The sequence below is a fragment of the Erpetoichthys calabaricus genome, chromosome 9 (assembly GCF_900747795.2).
Source record: "Erpetoichthys calabaricus chromosome 9, fErpCal1.3, whole genome shotgun sequence".
Taxonomy (NCBI): Eukaryota; Metazoa; Chordata; class Cladistia; order Polypteriformes; family Polypteridae; genus Erpetoichthys; species Erpetoichthys calabaricus.
The window spans coordinates 27,963,283-27,985,549 of NC_041402.2; the positions used below are offsets into that span (position 1 = coordinate 27,963,283).

The following is a 22,267-nucleotide window of genomic DNA, read 5'->3' on the forward strand; positions in this document are numbered from 1 at the left end:
CCAGCTGATCATGGTGCTGAACATGTTCGTGTAGATGATGCCCCAGCTGATCATGGTGCTGAACATGTTCGTGTAGATGATGCCCCAGCTGATCATGGTGCTGAACATGTTCGTGTAGATGATGCCCCAGCTGATCATGGTGCTGAACATGTTCGTGTAGATGATGCACCGATGGCAACGTTCGTCTGGGAGGACAGACACTTAACTCTATTAAAGATGGCAGCATGGAAATGAGGATAAATAAATGGGGAGATTTCTCTCTTCCTTCCAGTTAGGGCTTTTGAATTCTTAGTTTGGTTTTGGTCTTAAAGTAAATGATTTTCCTTATTTGACTGCAGTTCCTACAATGTCAGGGCTCTCCCCTCCTCACAATATTCATAACAACACAATATGCTAACAGCTGGCCTGGTGGTGCATGGATTTGATCAGCTGCCTCACATCTTCAAAGTTCTCACTGACTGTGTAGAGTATGCTTTCTTTTGGGGTATTTGGAATTCCTCAAAAGATGTTCATATTATGTTGATGGGTGCCCCTAAGCTGGCCCTTAGTGACTCCTGCAATGGATGGAGAAGTCCCGGCTGCTGCTGACATAGGCTTTGAATTAAACGGATTCAGAATATTAATCGAATGTGTCATTAAAAACCTAATGTTGTCGTACCACCTACCCTTTTACAATCACAGTAAAGTCAAAATTTTAATAAACAAGTGAACTTAACAGTGCCAGGAGCAGGACTGTAAATTTGCTGAATAAATTGATCTGATGATTGCATTACTAACCAGAAGCACTTCTTTGAGGGCAAACGCCGCCCCCTTCAGGATCTGTCCCATTTTGTCTCGCGCCTCTTGTTCCTCCATCAGATGCTGCTTCAGTTCTTCAGCCTCCTTGTTTTTCAGTTCCAACCCCTTCTGTGCCATGTGGAGCTCCTGCCTGCAGACAGAAGGAAATGAAGAACTGCAGCTAAGTAAAGGTGCGGTCCTGTGCAGAAATTGTTCTCTGCAAAGTAACGCGTAATTGAACTTCCAGCTAAAAGCTTTCAAAAAACTGCAACAATAAATCACTTTACAGCAGCCGGGCTTCAATATGGAAGGGTTTCTGGGCTTTATGTAGTCATCAAATATTGATTACTTTTGATACTGTGCATGCTTCAGAGAGGGGCCTCGAGATTTTCACATACATTAAATTTCCCCAGTATGTTATAAATTATAAAGCAGAGCAGTACTTATATATTTAATTAAAAAATAAAAAACAAAAAAAGTCCCTTCAGGACAACTTGCTGCATACTTACCGATTCACAGCTTACACTTCTACTGGGCTTAACAAATGCAAGGAAACAAAGCCTTTTGAAATTCCGGCCTCATTACCAATACTATCGGGAGACTGAAAACATTTACAAAACTTTTAGTAGCTGCATTATAAAAATATATACATCGTCATCCTTTTTGCTCGTTAAATAACCATTTGTCATGCATGAATGTCTGTGAATCTCCTCACAGGCCCTGTCAAGGTATGTAATGACCCACCGGACCATGCGGGAGTGCTGCCGCTAACTCTCTCTTCTCCTTCTCCCCCCGCAGTAACGAGAATCTGCCCAGTGAGGACACTTAGCTCCGCCCCTTCCAGTTTCACGGGAATAAAGCCACCAGACTCCCAGAAGAAGGCGTCATTTTGCAAGAAGGAACTACCACTAGTCGGGCCCCTCAGTGATTTGACTGAGCCTTTGAGAGCCTTTTGTTAATCATTTTATTTAGTCCAAAGTTAGGGCAAGGCATTGCCAAGGCAGGAGTCCTTTTTCTTATTTGATTTCAAATTAAATAGGAAGACCCAGTTAAATGTTAAAAACATTGATTGTGTTTTGACTAGTTTGTTCCTTATGCAATGCCATTAACCAAGTGACTAATTTAAGAGACCATTCCTATAATCCTTTCAAAAATCATCACATGCTTGTGCCAAACCCCAAAGACTTCCCTCTCTGTTTTACTAAAACTTAAACTGAGCTTTGGCACCGGTAATGATATACCTCAGGTTTCAAATGACAATTATTGTTTTACTAATGTAACATTTGATTTCTGGAATTCATATGCTTGAATGTGGGGTAAATATTACAAGTAAATATAAAAATCTTTTTCAACAAAATTCTGCTGTCTGCATGGAAAAAATTAAACATGACGTGACTAGATGGTCTACCCTCCATCTTACATTAGCAGGGAGAATCAACTTGTAAGATGACCATCCTTCCCGAGCTGCTCTTCCTATTTCAAAGCATCCCTATATACATTAACAAATCATATTTTAAGAAATTAGACTCAATCATAACTTTATTTATTTGGAATTTGAAACATCCACACATCCAAAGGGTGACTCTACAACAACTTTCAATGGCACTACCCAACTTTCAATTTTATTACTGGGCAGCTAATATACAAACTATAATAACCTGGACATTGTCACAAATTGATCAGTCTGCAATAGAAATAAAATCGTGCAGTACTTTTTTATATTCCCTGCTCTATGCCCCAGTTAATACAAACTACTGTCATTACACTAAAAATCCAATTACCCTTCATTCTCTCAGAATATGGAACCAATGTAGAAAGCACTTTAAGACAGAAAAGCTTTTATCTGTTGCAATCTAAATAACAACCATCATTTTTCCACCCTCTCAAACATATTCACTATTCAATGTCTGGAAACTGTCTGGGATTGAGACACTTAGAGACTTGTACATAGTTAATGTCTTTGCATCCTGCGAACAGTTTCAAATACAACTTCTCATCAACACAATTTTTCCACTACGTTCAAGCTAGACACTTTGTTAAACCTGCCCAACTTTCCTCACTTTCCCACCTTGTTCTATTCCAGAAGAATTATTCATCAGTCTTGAAGACTCAGATAGCATCTCCACAATTTATAAAGATATTTTAAAGTTTCTTCCTTTCAAGGACCCCAGATGACATTGGGAAAGGATCTGTCACTCAATATTTTAGAAAGGGGGAGGAAGGCAGCCATGCACAGAATACACTTGAGCTCCATATCTGCAAAACATTCAGCACATCTATCTTGTTTAAAATTGTCCAAAATGTTTCTAGGGAAAGATTCAACCTGTGAACATTGCAATCGAGCTCCAGCCTCACTGGGCCACATGTTCTGGGCCTGCAACAAATTAACAACATTTTGAACAAAACGTTTTGCGTGCCTATCAGACAGCCTTGGAGTCACAATCACCCCTAATCCATTAACAGCTGTGTTTGGTGGACTCCCCGATGGACGTAAAGTGGAGATGGACAAACAAACTAATTGCCTTTACTACACTATTGGCACGTAGACTTATCCTGCTCAACTGGAAGAATCCCACCCTGCCACTCTTAAGTGTTATATACTACTTGAAATTGGAAAAAATCTAATTCTCACTTAGAAGATCTGTTCAAAACTTTAAAATATGGCAGGATCTAACCAATAACATTTTAGAATAAGCTTCCATTTCGGGGAAAAGGATAACCTTCTTTTCTTGCTCCTTTTATAGAGTAGCTTCCGGTTGCTCTCTCTTTTGGGTGGAGGTCAAATTTTGTTTTGATTTGTTAAATTTGACTTGACTATATGGAATGTTATCCATTTGTAATTAAAATACTACACAAGAATTACAAGCGTCACATGCAGGTCCAGAAGTCCTAATTTCTCCATCTGTGTAATAAGGGGTTGTGGGAAATGGCAGACAGTCATTTCATTAAAAAGGAGCCGAGAGGCTGGCAGATACACCAGGGGCCATCAGGAGGCGGTTTAGGTGCAGAACTTCAGATGGGCCCGGAAGTAACCTGGGGCCAGACTTGAAAGAAGCTATGGGGCATACTCTGGACAAGCTGCTAGTCAGAAAACGAGAAGCTGGCAAGGGTTTGCCTGGCAGGACAAAGAGTGGCCAGTAAGGTTCTTGAGAAGATAGGTTTGTCAGTGAGCGTTTATGAAGTGGTTGGTCCAGTTTCCCACAATAACACAAGAGGGGGAGCCTATAGTATATTACATTAGGTGGACCCAGAGAAGCTCTAGTCTTTGTTATTTTGTATTACTTTCACTTCTTGTGTTTTGCCTGTGTATGTTTTATATTTAAAAAACAAGCTGCCACTATTTACCTGGAAGGCTTTGCTCATATTTGTGTTTGGAGTTTGCTCCGCAGCCCACCCAGAAGGTCACTCTTTAAGTAAATATTTCCTGTCACTTGGCCAGGCTTGGGCTCTGACTTAAACTTGATGTTTATGAGATAAACTCCAGACCGTGACAATAAAATTAAATGGGTTTAAGGATGGATGCATAAATAAAATTACTCATTTAGGATTTATAAACTTAATTAGATTCCTGGAAACACAAGGATGTTTGTGAAGACCCTTCTGCATTTGATTACTGTGTCAAAAACAATATATTGAGGTAAATGCTGTATAGGAATAAATAGACAGAAATATTGTACTTCAATAAAAATATGAATATGAAAATATTTTATAAAGCTAGTAGATTGTGGTACCCCACAGCTCAAGGGACCCAGGCACAATTCTTAGCTCAATCGCCATGTGTGGATTTCTCTGATCACCTAGGTTTCCTCCACATCCCAAAGACATACATGTAAAGTTAATTTCCAACTCTAAACAAGTCTGGTATACTCCACACATGACAGGCATCTTCTTACACATAATTAAGAAGCTTAACAAAGCACCAAAAAATGTAAAAACACAATAAGGATCGGTTTAAACAACAAGCTAGAGTATTTACCGGACTGCATCCAGTTCTTTCTGTAGGACAACATGTCTGGACTGTAGCTCGGTGGTCTCCTGATCTTGGATCACATATGACTGCAAAATATTCTGCTGTTTCTTGCACTTTTCAGTCAGCATTCTCACTATCTGGAAAAAGTTACAAGTTCATATATTTGCTGTTAATTTTGAAGTTCAAGAGGCTGCTAAGAGACATTTTTGACCATTCCATGAAACCAAGAAGACCAGTCATCAACAACATTGTAACAAAGGCCTTTCCCACGGCTCTAGAGTCTCAGGTTCAGATCATCTCTAGAAGACTGTGTGGAATTTGCAACGATGTGCCTGTGTTTGTGTGGATATTTCTCCAGGTTTTCTCCCAATGATATGTGTGGTAGGTTAATTGGCTCTAGAAAGTGTGGCTATGCATAAGCCCTGCAATGAATCAGCTACCTGTCCAGGGCTGAACGCTGCTTTGCTTTCAATACTGTGTCACAGATGTGAGCAGCCTGCCTCTAAAATGGAACGAACACACACACACACACACACACACACACACACACACACACACACACACACACATGCACACGCACACAAACACACACACACACACACACAGATATATAGTGTCACAGGAGGCTGGGGATCAGACCCAGCCGGGACGCCTGGAAGGACCGTGAGGCGGTTTATTAGTTCCCTGGGTCACGAGGGGGCCTCGATAAAGAAGGGGCCACGGAGCCAGGAGGCTCAAATCCATTGGGGCCTGTGGCCGCTGCCAGGGGGCACCCCAAGCATCATGGAGCCCGGGAAACATGCACTTCTGCCGCACCTTGGAAGGTGGAGGAAGATCCTTCCAGGAACGCCCAGAATGCTTCCGGGTGCAAGGGCAGCACTTCCGCCAAACCAGGAAGTGCTGCCGGCAGAACATCATCAAGCACCTGGAGCACATCTGAGTGGAAATAAAAGGGGCCACCTCCCTACAATCAGGGAGCTAGAGTCGGGAGTGGGAGCAGGACGAAGCTCTCGTAAACAGAGAAAAGGCGGCCCACGGACAGTGAAAGGCCCGAGGAAGGGTGTTGTGGTGCGGGACTGGTGTTTGGAGACATTAGTTAATAAAAGCGTGTGTAATAATGAAGAGTTGGTGTCCGTGTGATTCTGTCCAGACTGAACCCCTCACGATATATATACACACATATACATACATACAGTACATATATATAGTAGTGACGTGTGAGTCAATGTCTTGCACCACAAAGATGAGGCTGAGTCTCAGTACTTTAGCAAAACCAGCTTTATTCAACTCGGAACACGAATAACAAGATTATTTATTGCAGCAGGATCTACCATTCTACTATACCCAGACACAACAGGCAGGGTTGGGCCCAGGTCAGTGGCCAAGATATAATGTTCCCTGCATTGCCCATCGGGCGTCTGGCACTTGGCGCATGGCAGTGGTTAGCTTGTAGTTGTTTCTGTAGCTCTGCGAATCTGCTGTTGTCTTGGTGACGGACACGCAGCTCTGAACAGATGCGACAGGCAGTCGCGCTTCTGCATGTTGTCCCGCTAGGGAGGGTCTCAAAAGAGTTCAGAAGTCTCACATCAGCCTCCTTAGCTTTGTCCACACCGGTATGGGCAAAGTGACAGTTCAAGGCAGGCTCAGCCAGGCCTGAGAGAACGTCAGCATTGATGTGTGCAGCCTCAGGATGATGACGAACATCAAAAGCAAATCTGTAAACTAATAAACCACCGAGTGAGCTGGGCATTTGTATTTTTCTGTCTGTGGAGCCACTGGAGCGGGGCATGGTCAGTCACTAGGGCAAACTGCTGTCCCCACAAGTAGTACCGGAGGGCTTCCACAGCCCACTTAATCGTTCTTTCTCAATGGTCGAGTAATTACCCTCCATGGGAAGCAGTTTCCTACTCAGAAATGTGATGGGGTGTTCCTCCCCCTCAAAACACTGTGAAAGTACTGTTCCTAAAGCGAAAGCACTTGCATCTCTCTGCAGAATAAATTCCCCTCAAAAAGTCTGGATTTCACAGAATGAGGATAAAGTGGCTGTTAGGTCTGAGACTGCTCTGTCACAGGTATTGGTCCAGACAGCATTACGGTTCTTCCTGAACTTTGTCAAGTCAGCGAGGGGGGGCAGCCCAATACGCAAAATTGGGCATGAACCACCTGTAGTATCCCATGAGCCTGAGGAAAGCACAAACCTGCCTCAGTGTTTTGGGATGAGGATACGCATGCAACTCCCCCAACCAACCTTGTCCATTCAAGGCTTGAGCAAACCCTTCCCCATGGAATATCTCAAATAATGGGTTTCCGACATACCCAGTCTGCATTTCTTAGTGTTAGCCGTCAACCCTGCCAGCCTAAGACTGTCAAGCACCACCTGCAGGCGGACGAGATGAGATCTCCAGTCATTACTGAAAATTACTACATTTTCTAGAAAAGCTCCCACGTATACAGAATCGGGACAAAGGATCTGGTCCATCATCCACTGAAAGGTCAATGGTGCACCATGGAGACTGAAAGGGAGCCTTAAAAATTCAAACAGATCACCTGCAGTGGCAAACGCACTCTTCTCGCAACTGGACTCCTCCAAGGGCACTTGCCAATAACCCTCTGTGAGATCTAGGGTGGAAATATATGAGGCCCACCTGAGCTTTTCCAATAAGTCATCCACACGTGGTATCGGGTATGCATCAAACTTAGAAATTTTATTCAACCTCCTAAAACCAATACAAAACCGAACCAAACCGTAGGGTTTTGAGACAAACACAATAGGGCTTCACCACTCGCTTTTGCTTTCACAAATTACTCCCATCTTGAGCATTTGTTGAACCTCCTCGTGTGTCACCTTCCTTGTTGCCTCCTGAAGGTGATACAGGGGCACTTGTACAGTAACACCAGGCGCAGTCACGATCTTGTGTTCCGCAATTTCTGTTTGGCCAGGCGTGTCTGAAAAGATGGAATTCCTCTCAATCAGTGATAGCAATTCTGCCTTCTGAGTGTCAGTTAACTCATCCCCAATGGCAACTTCAGTCTGAGGGATCGCTGCAGATGTGACCAGGACCTGCTGGGGGTCGTGCCACTCCTTTAAAAGATTAATAGGAAAAATTTGTACAGGTTTCCATCAACCTGGAATTCTGACTTTTGGGAACATACGCTCTTGAATCACGGCTGGACCTAGTCATTCAGCCTGAAATTTATGCGATCCCCTTTCTTAAACTCACAGAGTTTACTAGTCTTGTCATAATCACGTTTTGGTGCCTCCTGCTCACGCTGCAGATGTTCCACTGCAATAGAGGACAAACCAGAAATCTGTTCCTGCATTGAAATTACTTGGTTGACAAACCCACCCACGTGGGGCCTCGTGAGTCCCCGTCCACTCTTCTCAAAAAATGTTGTAACACCTTGCGTGGTCAGCGGCCAAATAGTAGTTTGAAAGAACTCAGCCACAAGTGTGCTGCTTGACTTTTGCAAAACAAAGACGCTGATGAAGAGGTGCGAAGGAATTTAAGGTGGCCTGGCATTATGACTTTTTTTCGTTGGCTTCAGGGATTATAGTGTTAAGCAGTTGCACTCCACAGTTTATCATTTGCAGACAAATAGTCTGACTGAACGATATAATACAGTACAGCAGTGTCCTTCCTCCTGTTTGCGAGTCTCCACAAGCTTCTGAGAGAATAAAATTTAAAAAAAAAAATCCTAACTTTTAAAAGTAGCAAAAATTTACACCAGGTGTTACAGATTCAAATCATATGCATAGTTTGTATTATATTAAATAATAATAATAGCAGCTCACTACTCAAAATGAGAGGAGCCCAGGCTCGACCCCGCAACCTTTCGCTTACGTGGCAGCAGCCAAGCTAAGCGGACTGTCAACTTTCTGTCAATTGATATTTGAGCTTTAGTTTTTACTCATTGACAGTAACAGGAAAATTTAATAATTTCTTTTTCTTTGCTTATATTCTAGAATAAAAGCACACTTGTTTTGTTATATCTTTTTTGAAAGTGTTTATTTGATATTTGGACTTCTGTCTTCACACATTTTACACTTCATGTCAGCATTTTGCCAATTAGTAGAATATGAAAAAAAAATTGTTTTACTTATGTGTTCAACATTTCTTGCCTCACATTTCCTGTCATCCTACACTTACCCAGATTGTTGTAGATACGGATCACACATGCAATGTATGCATTCCCAATAACGATATCCATCCATCCATTATCCAACCCGCTATATCCTAAGGGGTCTGCTGGAGCCAATCCCAGTCAACATAAGGCGCAAGGCAGGAAACACACCCCGGGCAGGGCACCAGCCCACCGCAGCAAATAATGATATATTATTTACCTTATACAACTCAAGGCACCTCACTCCCAGATAAACAGACTTGAGCCGAGACAACTTTGTGACTGACTTCAGCTGAGTCGGTGGGGGATGGGATAGCAGGCTGCTTGGGCTGATTGACACATTTGCAAAACAAAGACGCTGATGAAGAGGTGCGAGGGAATTTAAGGTGGCCCGGCATTACGACTTTTTTCGGAAGCTTCGGCCATTCTAGCGTTAATCGCAACACTTTTGCATAGTTGCTTCATGATGCGAGAGATAAAGTGTGTGCCCTGATCAGTCAAAATCTCGCGAGGGATACCAATACACACAAACATTTCTGAGAGTACTTTTGCAATAGTCTGGGCATCTACCCGCTGCACCACGGCCACTTCTGGGTATCTTGTGGCATAAATGACTAACATGAGCATATACTGAAACCCATTTTTACTTTTGGAGAGTGGGCCCACAATATCTAGTCCCACCTTCTCAAAGGGGACATCTAAAAGGCATTGGTAGAAGGGGTGCCCTAGCTGATCTGTGAGCCCAATAAAAGTGTTTCAAAATGTGTTCCCTTGTCTTTTCCGCTCTGAGGTGATCACCCAAAATGTGACTGTGAGTAGTTTTTAAAACCATCTCCCTGTGCCCACTTGGCACCACCAACTGCTCGATCCACCCATCACCCAAGCAATCAGAAATCACCCAATACAGAAAGCCTTCCTTAATTTAAAAATGTGGCGTTTAACAGTTCGGGTCCTCTCTCTCCAGACAGAGACAGTCATTTGCAACATGGGCTTATCTGAAGGCAAAATCCAAGTTTCCATCGACTTGCTGTAGGCAAGCAAACTCTGTCTGAATGGCAGTCTCTGCTTCCTCTGTGCCCGATGCAGCATTTCGCTAACTGCCTGCTGCTATTTCATCGGGGTCCGCAGTGGGTGTCCGGTCCGGGGAGGTTGTTTGCATGAGCGACGGCATGATGAAGTCCACCAGCTGCCCCTGATCCTCACTTGAGGATTTGTCTCCAACCTCACTTAACAAGTCAGGTTCAATTTCAAACACAGCTCCTTGACTGACATTGTCAGCAGCGAGACCCTCTCTATCCGCTACAGTGGGAGGCACTCTGCAGGTGGCTAAGAATGGTGGGAAAAGGGCATTCCTCTTTCCTATTAAAAGAGACCAGGGTGAAGTGTCTGATATGGCAGTCCAAACCTTAAAGTTTAAAATTTTAAATTTCAGAGGGAGCAATACTCATTTGTTTTAACATCCCTATGGATGCAGCGAATGTTCAACCTGGTCTGTGGTCCTATAAGGGGTCTGCCAGAACAAGTCACGGCGGACTATGCAAAGGTCACTACCAGAGTCCAACAGCACCGGGAATTCACATCCAGTCAACGTAATAGAGACCTTAAAATTGTCCTCCCTTAACATCTTGGGGTAGTGGTTAGCTTGTAGTTGTTTCTGTGGTGCTGCAAATCTGCATTTGCCTTGATGACAGACAAGCAAATCTGAAGAGACGTAGCAGTCGCACTTCTGCGTGATGTTCCATTAGGGAGGGTCTCAAAAGAGTTCAGAAATCTCACAATATATGTGTGTGTACATTTGGATATATACAATATATTATCCATCCATCCATTATCCAACCCACTATATCCTAACACAGGGGTCTGCTGGAGCCAATCCCAGCCAACACAGGGCGCAAGGCAGGAAACAAACCCCGGGCAGGGTGCCAGCCCACCACAGGGCACACACACACACACTAGGGACAATTTAGGATCGCCAATGCACCTAACATGCATGTCTTTGGACTGTGGGAGGAAACAGGAGCACCTGGGGGAAATTCACGCAGACACGGGGAGAACATGCAAACTCCACGCAGGGAGGACCCGGAAAGCAAACCTGGGTCTCCTAACTGTGAAGCAGCAGCACTACACACTGCACCACCATACCGCCCGTATATTATATTATTATTATAGAATTATTAGTATTATATTACTAAATTACATACTACATTACATACTGTATAACTGAACTAATGTATATTATATTAAGCACTTTGATCACTGGAAAGAAGCTATATAAATAAAATGTATTATTATTATATTCTGAAACTCAGTAATGCAATTCATGATTATAAACAGATGTCACGTGAATAATTAATTTCCTTGTTTGTCATCACCTGTTGATTGCTACCTTTTTTTAGGGCAAAAGTGTAGTCGTTTGTTGGCATCTGACAATAAATGTGCAAATCATACTCTAATGATGGGAAAAGGACCAATGGGCAATAGGCATTGGCAGTAAGGGGAGGAGTCAATGCAGTAACAGAAGTTTTAAAAGCAAGACGAGTTAAGAAAGAAAAGCTGACATCATGGGAAAGAGCTGACCAAGCAACAAATGGATATAGGAGAGAAAACAGAGCCTGCCTCATCGCGGAAGTGACAAAGACCTCCAGGATTTTTGATTCTTTGAGAAGACATTCATAAATATTGGTCTATAGAGTTGAATTACTCCCAAATGCAAAATGTGTGGTGCTCACACAAAGACTTTTGGCAGTAATCTAACTACATACTGGTAGGGCAAACTGGAATTATCTAGAGAAAGTTACATCCACCCGCATTATCTTTTTTTGATTCTCCATTTAATTGCATTATCAATAACATTGGCTATCTGCAGACTTTTTATCTGATCAATTTTTTTCTTTCCTTTGGGACTATTTGGTTGTGAGTGTGTATTAATTCGAGACCACAAACGTATATGTGTGAGGTTTTGTCAAGGTGTATTTGTTATACTGTGTTTGCTCTTTCGATTTAAACACACAGATCCAACATGTGTTAGACTTGTTAAATGGTGTGTGTAAAATGATTTGTATTATTGTGACAGCTAGAGAAGAGAAGAGACCGTGGTAAACAATGCTGCTGTTTTAAATGATCATGGCCTCAGATCCTGGTCTGTTCGCCATCACTGTAGAGTTTTAAAGTTCTCGGTGTATTCTGGCTTCCCTCCCAGGGCAGGTGTTAGATTTGTGCCTCACTGTTGTCTGTATGGATTTTGCACGCTCTGCCTGTCTGCTTACGCTTTCCTCAGGCTTCTCCAGCTTTCCTCCCACTTCCACACGGTGGTGCTCATTAAGCTAACTGACAACTCTAGACTGGTTCTGTATGAGTCTGACTATGGGAGTGTGTGTGACTGGAGATCACAATGTACCAGTGTCCCATCCTGGGTTGTTTTCTGCCCTATACCAGCTCTTCACAACCTTAAATTGCATTAATCAGGTTTTGAACATGTAATATCAGCAGTGAGCCATGATACTGCACATGAGGCTGACAGAAGACATTTCACATTTGGTTAACTATGACAGACCTACCTTTTGGTTGCTGATACTTCTCCTGGCCAGGTCATTCTGCCCCTGTTCCACCAATCCCAGCTGGCGTCTCTGAATTTCCTCCTGTTCTTTGAGCGTCTGGTTCTCCTCCAGCACCTCGATGCATTTGGCCGACGCTTTGCTCAGCCGAGCACTCAACAGCACATTTTCTCGAATCATCCGTTTTGTGGTTTCTGCCGTTTGCTTGTCTGACACCCGACGGAATTCAACTGCCACTGAAGCAACTCTCTCCAACATCTCCTTTTTCAGTCTAAAGGTATTAGAAGTAGAGTAAATTAAACAGACAATCATTGTTAATAAACGATATGCTTCTTTATAGCACTACCAGAGAGTTTAAGATTAGTTTGACATGTACAGTAAAAACAGCCCTTAGTTCTACAGTGTGTAGTAGCAATTAAATAGCAATACAAGTCCCAACACTTAAAAATGTCTAATATCAATTATCATTAAAGAAGATTAGTGACCTGTCTTTGTCCAGGACATTTTTCTTTTCCATGTCATATATGGCTGCCAGGTGCTCATCCTCTTGGCTTTTCACAAGTGCTTCCAGGCCGGCTATTTTGGCTATCATCTCCTCTTTATGAAGCCGGAACTCCTCCAGTGATGCTAACTTCCCAGCTACAAACATCACAGAAGTACACAGGTATGCATTTGTTAATAAGTCTTGTATTGGAAAATCGAACAAGTAAATCAGCAAAATAGGGAATACTAGCAGTGCTGAACTCTAAGTAATCAACACAGACCTCAGTGTTAACGTGTGCAATGCCAAGGTCTCTATTATAAGCCATTTGGTATGGGAATCACAAAAGAAGTGTTAATGTCTGTGATGCGCCATCTGTTGGAATGACAAATGCAATGCATTTTATTACTTCAAATATTTGTGATGCGCCATTTTCGGAATAACTGAGACGTAGCAACTGGATGGATACACAGACATACAGATACTTCTCATTTTATTGAGGTGATTTATGGTGGACAATGAAACAGTTTTAAAAAAATGAGAAAGTTTTCGAGAGAGAGCTAATAGGAAACAGGAAGTCATCATTTTTTAAACAGTTTAGTCCTGAAGAGGGTCACGGGGGTCTGCTGATGCCTATCCCAGCTAACATAGGGCACAAGGCAAGAAGAAACCCTGAAAAGGGTGCAAGTTCATCGCAAGGGCTAATAGGACAAAGATTATGAAAATATTGCTAGCCTACATGGTAAAAAGTGTAATTTCACATATCTCACTGATCACGACTGTGGGTCACACTGTACATTTTATGATGCCACTTCAAATTGAGATGTCTGCATTTGGAATTGACATCATGTGACATTGGGTCAAAGAATTCTTAATCGTACAGTTACATGCATCAGAATAGTTGATGGCAAGAGGACTGTGGCGATTCGGAGAAGAGTTGGCAATTAAAGGACAACACTTTAAGGATTACCCAAATACTGAAGGACTACAAACAAAAAGGAATTTCTGAGCCTGATTTCTGCAAGGCTTTAAACTTGAAACTTAACATTTCTTAGAAGGAGGATTTCTGGAGGTTCACATGCTTTATGGATAAGGCTTGGACTTTGCAGTTGCCCGATTAGCAGAGTGCTCAAAGATCCAGGCCTGACTGTGTTCCCGTACAGGTGTGATATTGAAAACTATCTGTCATGTCATAATTATTATAATACTGTCCAAAAAATCTCTTTCAGGTGTATTTCTTCATTTAGAAATTTTAGACATCACGTGTATTTTCTATGTGTTCTGCCTACCTTTCCCTTCACTTTAATATTTCTCACTGCACATATATAGATTAATTGCTTACCCAGGACCATGTTCTCAGAGGTCAATTGATCTTTGGTCTCTTGAAACTCGTGCCGCAGTTGAGCCAGCTGTGCCTCAAATGCCACCTTCTCTGCTTCTTTGGCCTGCTGGAGACCCAAAAAGCGGTCAGTTAAGTCTGCCAGCTCATCTGCTCGTTGGTCGAGGGTGCGCTTCAAGAAAGACACAATTTCCTTCTTGTCCTTCTTCAGAGTCTCGTACTCATTGATCAGGTCTTTTTCTCGCACTTCCAGCTCATCACATTTGGCTTGATATCTACAGAGGGAGCAAAAGGCAGAAGGGGAGATCAACACTCTGGACACCCCACTTACTGTGAATGCAAACCACTTTAAGTCAAGTCAAGTCCATTTTATTTATAAAGCACATTTAAAACAAGAAGGTGACCAAAGTGCTTGCTGTACAGCTTCCATAAATACACAAATAAACATCTCTCTAGTATAATAAAAATGACTTTTTGAAGAGACTTTTTGGAATGAAGTCCTGCAAGACAGTGACTTTTGCCATTAGATTTGTTCAAATCACGCCCTACTTACAACCATTTTCTAACAAGACCATGGTCATCTAACCTCTCAGTCGTGTGAATGCTTTTGGCAGACACATTTCCTGCGCTTTCAGCTCTTATAAATTTTATCAGGACAATAATTATATGTTCTACATGATATGTCAATGACTAAGCGAAGAAGAAAGAGCAGCGTGTCGAAAACGGACCCAAATGCGTTGGAGAGAACAGAATGCAAAAAAGAACAATAATAATCTATATGCAAATTCTGAAAATAAAGGAAAGTAATAATCAGCCTGGACCAAGTGGAATTGAAAACCTAGCAGGTCCAATTGGGGTCAGAAATAAAAGAGAAAGAGTAGAAGACAAAGTAGAACTTCATAAAGACGTTCAAAAATGTTGGTGCGATACACATGCAGAGCAAGTTAAAGAATGTGAAATTAGTAAAATTCGAAAGTATCAAAAAAAAGATAGTAAAAATCGCATTAGCGCTAACAAACGGAAATTATTACATAGTGAAATAAGGGAAAATAATAATCATCCCGGACCAGGTGGAACTGAAAACCTAGCAGGTCCAAGCGGGGTCAGAAATAAAAGACAAAGTACAACAAATTTTAACAGGCGACAAGAAAGGTAATGTAGTACATATTCCGAGAATAACTTGAAACACCAAAGGAGATCTTGATATGCCATTCGTATTAAATTGTTTACAGTTCCCATTAGAATAGCTTTTGCTCTGACAATTAACAAATCACAGGGACAAACATTCAAAAAAGTTGGTTTATTTATTAGAGAGAAAGAAATGATATTCACTCACGGGCAGTTATATATTGCGTTGTCACAATGTAACTCCAAACATGGAGTCAAAATTCAATGCGATCTTGAAGAAATGTTAATTCCAAATATTGTTTTTACTGAAGTTTTAAAGTAAAAGTGAAAATAATGAATTTGTAACAATTCCCATGAAAATAACAATCTCTTTAAATTGTATATCCGGTTAACCAAACCTGGGGGTTGGCGAGCGAAACGAAGCAAGCTGGGGGCAGAGCCCCCTAGTATAGATAAAATAAATATACCAAAAGATGATTAAATAAATAGTATACTTAATAGTATAAAAAAAATAAAAAGTCAAAAAGAAAGTTTTTCAGGTGGGATTTAAAAGTGAGGGAAGCACGGGTGGCACAGTGGTAGCGCTGCTGCCTCGCAGTTAGGAGACGTGGGTTCGCTTCCCACGTTTATATGTTCTCCCTGTCTCTGCGTGGGTTTCCTCCCACAGTCCAAAGACATGCAGGTTAGGTGTACTGGTGATCCTAAATTGTCCCTAGTGTGTGCTTGGTGTGTGTGTGTGTGGGTGGGTGTGTGTCCTGTGGTGGGCTGGTGCCCTGCCCGGGGTTTGTTTCCTTACGCCCTGTGTTGGCTGGGATTGGCTCCAGCAGACACCTGTGACCCTGTTGTTAGGATATAGTGGGTTGGATGGATGGATGGATGGATGGATTTAAAAGTGACCAAAGTTGGTGCTGACTTGATATAAAAAGGCAGACTATTCCAAAGCTTAGGGGCAGCTACTGCAAAGACAAGGCCCCCTGTAAGCTCAAGTAGAGATCTCAGCACGACCATTAACTTCTGGTCAGAGGACCTCAGTGATCATGAAGGAGAGTAAGGATGGACGTGTTCAGTAAGATAAAAGGGGGCTAAACGGTTCACGGACTTAATCAAACAGTAAAATGTTAAACTCAGTCCTGTACTGAACAGGAAGCCAGTGAAGAGACGCTAAGACTGCTGTGATGGGATTCTGTTTTTGAGTGCCTGTTAGAAGCCTGGCAGCAGCGTTCTGGATGAGGAGAAGACAAGCAAGGAATGACTGATTAACTCCAATGTATAATGAGCTGCAATAGTCAAGCTGAGAAGTGACAAATGCATGAAATCATCTACAGAAAGAAAGGGCTTGACGTTAGCCAATACCCTGAGCTGATAGAAACAGGCTTTAACAAGGAAGTTTATCAAATTTGAGGTCATCACCAAAAATCAGACCAAGGGACAAGTCACTATAGGCTGTAATAAAGAACAGATAAAACAATACGCACTCAGAAAACGATGGAGGATCTGTATGGTGTAGCTCTCACTAGAGACTTTCTTTTCTTATTTTCCTAACTGATTTCTTCAAGATGAGCCATATATATATCTTATAGCATGTAACAGTAAAGCTCAAAAGTTTGTGTTGCAGCTATTCACATTCCCTTGTTTAGTGCGGACCATCACCATCCTCTAGTCGATTCAGTAAACTTCTCCTCAAACTCAGGGTGCCAGCTGTCACTACCTCCAGGGATTCAAGGACACTTGTATGGCACGCCAGGAAAGTAAAAGCCTCAACATTTCACAAGATGTGGTCCCCTTCTGTCAATACCAGTGTAGGCTCCCTCTGCCCTCTGAAAATCTCAATGACACCCAAAGCAAACTCATTCATCTGTCTGTTGATTGAGTTCAAATTAAGGGGAGCCTCAGCTTTACTCTGCACCGTTGAGTATAAGGTGACAGCAACTACTGGGATGGGGTGACAGTCCACCATTGGGCACACTGGCACAGGTGTCTACATTCATTCATTTGAGCTGAAAAAGCAGTAAAAAAAAAAATGGGCCGTAATTTACCAGTTAGATGCCTAGCAGCTGAGCTGTGTGGAGACTGGCCCGGACACAGACAGGCAGACACGCTCATGTCACCCAACACACGTTTATTTACACTATTATTTACAAAGTCCAAGTGCCACAAACCCCAATCTTCCCCCGAAGTCCAGGCCAACCACTCTGCCTCTTCGGACTGCCTCCTTCTCTCTAACACCTTGTCCTGCTTCCACCCAACTCCAGCCTCGAATGAAGGGAGGCGGCCCCTTTTATCCATACCCGGATGTGTTCCAGATGTGCACCGACAATCCCGCGGGCACGCCCCAGTGTGGCGGAAATGCCACCTGTCCCCCTGGAAGCACTCTGGGTGTTCCTTCTCTTCTTCCCCCCAGCACTTCCTGGTGTGGCGGAAGTACTGGGGTCCAGAGTCCTTCAGGCAGGGGGACGCCCCCTGGCGGTGACCACGGGCCCCTACAGGGTTGTGCTTCCAAGCCCTATACCCGTGGCCCCCAATACATCCAGGGCGGATGCCCCCTCGTGGTCTGGAGGAGGAATGAGCCCTCCTCCTGTCTTCCTGGGCCTGTCCGGGTGCCACAGCTGCCAAACAATTGATTGTCAAAAAAAGTGTTAGAAACGTCGATGGGTATACGGTGAGTAATATGAACATTAATGCAGCCAACAATTAAATTTCTGTCCTCATTAAGACTGCATAGAGCTTTTTCATTTAGTTCATAACACGCACATTAGAACTCGAGCTAAATCTACTCTCTATATAAAATCCTAAGCCTAAAAGTTCCACGATTTTATGTGATGTTTTTATGTCACGTTTTTTGTTAAATCGGGCTTATTTTAAAACCTACATATATATATTTCTTATCATTTTTTTCAGAATTTATCGAACTTTAATGTGATGTTGTTAGATTTTCAGATTCTTACTCCATTTTTAAATTATAAAACTAAAAAAATATCAAGAACTCACATCCCGCGAGACAAGACTTAACCAAGAGTGCCAAGAGATTTAACCATGCCTGGGGCCGGAATTAAAAGACAAAGAGTAGGACAGCTGCTGTACAGGCTTTTAAATGTTCGAAGCGCCGCACGAGATGCAGATCACACGGCACGGCGGCAGCAGCAAGCCAGCAGCTGATCGAGCAAAGAACTGTATTTGTTTTCCGATTGTATCACCATTTAAGAGGGGGTTTCGGAGGAGCGACTGGATCACCTTGGGGTGCGTTCAGCCCTCCTCTTCACAATGCAAGCGGCAGAGACATGAAGTGGCTGGCACGTAGCGCAGGCCAGGGGGGTTGGTGAGCAAAGCGAGCAGGGGGGGGAACCCCCTAGTAGTTGTATAATTATCATTACATGGCTAACAACACTTGACACATACCATTGGTACTGTTTCCTTTGTGTTTCCAACTGGAGTACAGGCAGGTGAAGTGACTTCCTCAGGGTCACACAGTGTCAGTAGTGGGATCTGATCCCTCATCCTCAGTGTCTGCAGTCCAAAGCCTTGACCCCTGTGTCACATTGTCTGCTGATATATTGTAATTTTTAATTTACAGCCTAACTACCATGTATAAGTTAATGACTCACATAATATCTAACAGAAGCCGAGCTTGTTCACTTTTAAACACTGAAACACAAAACAAAAATTAACAAATGCACGCCATGTTGTCTGTTGGAAAAAGCAAGCTTTTATTTTGTGATGTAGCCAGTGCCAGTGTTTGGTTATTTTGCACCCTAGGCCAAGCTGTTCGATAGCGAAACCATGTAGCTGGGTCGAACCCCTCTTATGATCTGCACCCTAGGGGAAATGCCTAAATTGCCTTAATGGTGATGCCGGCCATGCATGTAACGTGTGTGCCAGGTTTGCCTGTTTTTTCGAAAACAACCCACCATACATACAAATAGACAGAAACGCTAATGTGGATTATAAGACTACAGCTTTCACTGAAGTGTACGTCGCCATTTTTGGATTAATGTCATAATCTGAAATCACACAGACTCGGACTTGACAGACGAGCCCTCGAGTTTCCCAGTTGGAAATTTGACACTTGTTATTCAAGTTGAAAATTCCAACTAGGAACTCAGAAATTCCAACTTCCCAAAGGGAATAGTATTTGTGATTGTCCAGGATTTATCTGTGCACATCCTGCTACCAGAGCTGGTACTCGGATTTTTGCTGCCCTTGGTGAAGTTGTAAACGGCACCCTGCTACCTCTTTTGTTTTGAGAGGAATCATCAGTGCCAGACCTGTACACGGAGACCTGGAGATAGGACTGGGGACAGCAAAGTATTTAGGACATCGAATTCACATTTTGAAAATGTCGAATTACAGCAAAGTCTGTTTACATGACTGTCTCAGAAAAATGCCCTCTCAAGGGGTACCCAGTTCAGAAACTAAGTAGGAATGGGGTTGTGTTGGTAGTCTTTATTCATCACTTTTAACATTTCTCTAAAGAAAATGAGATGAGTATGTCTACTGAAGAAAGTTAAGACACATTTTTCACTACAATTAAGATTTTACAGTGACTTGAAGACTGTACTCCCGAAATTTTATCAACATGTTTAGTGTTCTACTAGAGAGCAGAACACACTGGACCATGTTTACTCCAACATCAAGCACGCGTACAGAGCCATACCCCTCCCCGAACTCGGACAGTCCGACCATCTTTCTCTCTTGCTCTCCCCAGCCTACACCCCCTCAGATGCAGTGCCAGGCCCACCATAAAGACTGCTACAACCTGGCCTGAAAATGCACTCTCCAAACTACAGGATTGCTTCGAACAGACGGACTGGGACATATTTTGAACACCAAGAGCTGAAAACATTCACAGGAACGGTACTGGACTATATCAGGTTCTGCATCGGAAATGTGACTGTGGACAAAAACATTCGGGTTTTCCCAAACCAGAAACCCTGGATGACCAGCCAGGTCCGTACACTCCTCAGAGCCCGCGATGCTGCCTTCAGGTCAGGTGACAGAGCTCTGTACAGGGCTGCCCGAGCCGCTCTGAAAAGTGGAATTAAAAAAGCCAAGATGGACCATAAAAGGAGCATAGAGTCCCACCTATCCAGCCACAATACACGGGAGGTGTTGCAGGAAATACAAAACATCACAAACTACTGAGGCTGCAACAGGAGATCTGAGTGCACAGCTAGCAGAGGAGCTAAACTGCTTCTTTGCTCGTTTTGAATCATCACAACAGCAGCACTCACCTGCTCCAGCCCTACTCCCACCCTCACTGGGTTCCTGCACTACTCCACTCACTGTAAAGGGGCACGATGTCAGACGGGTGCTCCTGGCAGTAAACCCCAAGAAGGCTGCCAGCCCAGATGGAGTGCCTGGTAGGGTGCTCAGAGCGTGTGCCCACCAGCTCACCTTTATCTTTACCAAAATCTTCAACCTCTCCCTAGCCCAGGCAGTCATTCCATCCTGCCTAAAATCAGCCACAATCATTCCAGTGCTGAAGAAGTCTCCCATCACCAGCCTAAATGATTATCACCCTATGTCCCTCACTCCAGTAATCATGAAGTGCTTCGAGAGACTGGTTCTCCAGCACATCAAGGACTATCTCCCCCAAGACTTCGATCCCTACCAATTCGCATATCGCACGATCAGATCCACAGAAGACGCCATCGCCATAGCTCTTCACTCTGTGCTGAGCCATCTGGAGCAGCAGCAGAGCTACGTCCGGATGCTGTTTGTGGATTACAGCTCAGCTTTTAATACAATCATTCCTGACATTCTCATCACCAAACTGGTCACTCTTGGCCTCCCCCCTCTCACATGTGTCTGGATAAAAGACTTTCTTACCAACCGGCTCCAGACTGTGAGACTCGGACCCCACCACTCCTCCATTCGCACACTGAACACTGGTACCCCACAAGGCTGTGTGCTGAGCCCCCTTCTGTACTGTCTCTACACCCACGACTGCAGTCCGGCCCACAACAACAACCTCATCGTCAAGTTTGCTGACGACACCACAGTGGTCGGACACATCTCAAAGGGAGACGAGGCAGCTTACAGAGAGGAGGTCCTGAAGTTGGCAGCCTGGTGTTCAAAGAACAATCTGGCTCTGAACACCAGGAAAACCAAGGAGATCATTGTCGACTTCAGGAGGCACAGCACGGACTTAGCCCCCCTTTACATCAACGGTGAGTGTGTGGACAGGGTCCATACCTTCCGGTTTCTCGGCTTCCTTATCTCCGCTGACATCTCCTGGGCAGACAACATCACAGCAGTCATCAAGAAGGATCTTCCTGAGGATCTTCTACCGCTCGTCCATCGAGAGCCTGCTGACGTACTGTATCACAGTATGGTACGGCAGCTGCATCATGGCAGACAGGGAGAGGTTTCAGCGAGTAGTAAAGGCAGCACAGAAGATCATCGGCTGCCCTCTCCCCTCCCTGATGGACATTTACACCTCCCGCTGCCTCAGCAGAGCAAAAAACATCATCAAGGACAGCTCCCACCCTGGCTCTGATCTGTTTGACCTCTTGCCCTCAGGGAGGCGCTACAGGTGCATCACAACAAGGACAGACTCAAGAACAGTTTTTTCCCAAAAGCCATAACCATTCTAAACTCACACATGCACTGACTACACACTCTAACCCTCCAACCCCTGGACTTCCTTCTATCCATCAACTGTGCAATATCCAATATCTAAATGGTACTGATAATAACTGTGCAATATCTGTATACTGTACAATATCATTACTCTCAGGGTCCAACATCCACTACTCACTGCACATGATCATCATTTTTGTGCAATAATTAAATAATGTGCAATAACCCGATTAGTTATTATTCTTTCCAAAATGTATATAGCGTCACAGACCTTTTTTGCAACATTTGTTTATTTACAGGTGCTGGTCATAAAATTA

General features: G+C 43.4%; 1 protein-coding gene across 1 annotated transcript in view; it reads right to left on the reverse strand.

The window, feature by feature from the left end:
• The window catches only part of cfap157 (cilia and flagella associated protein 157), a 45,938-nt gene that overhangs the window by 19,388 nt on the left and 4,283 nt on the right, over window positions 1-22,267 (reverse strand). Inside the window, exons 2-6 of the mRNA XM_028809197.2 lie at window positions 14,247-14,518; window positions 12,909-13,062; window positions 12,427-12,694; window positions 4,754-4,884; window positions 778-928 (exon numbers count right to left, since the gene is read on the reverse strand). Of these exons, the coding sequence (XP_028665030.1) occupies window positions 778-928; window positions 4,754-4,884; window positions 12,427-12,694; window positions 12,909-13,062; window positions 14,247-14,518 (976 nt within the window). The remainder of the gene's footprint in view (window positions 1-777; window positions 929-4,753; window positions 4,885-12,426; window positions 12,695-12,908; window positions 13,063-14,246; window positions 14,519-22,267) is intronic.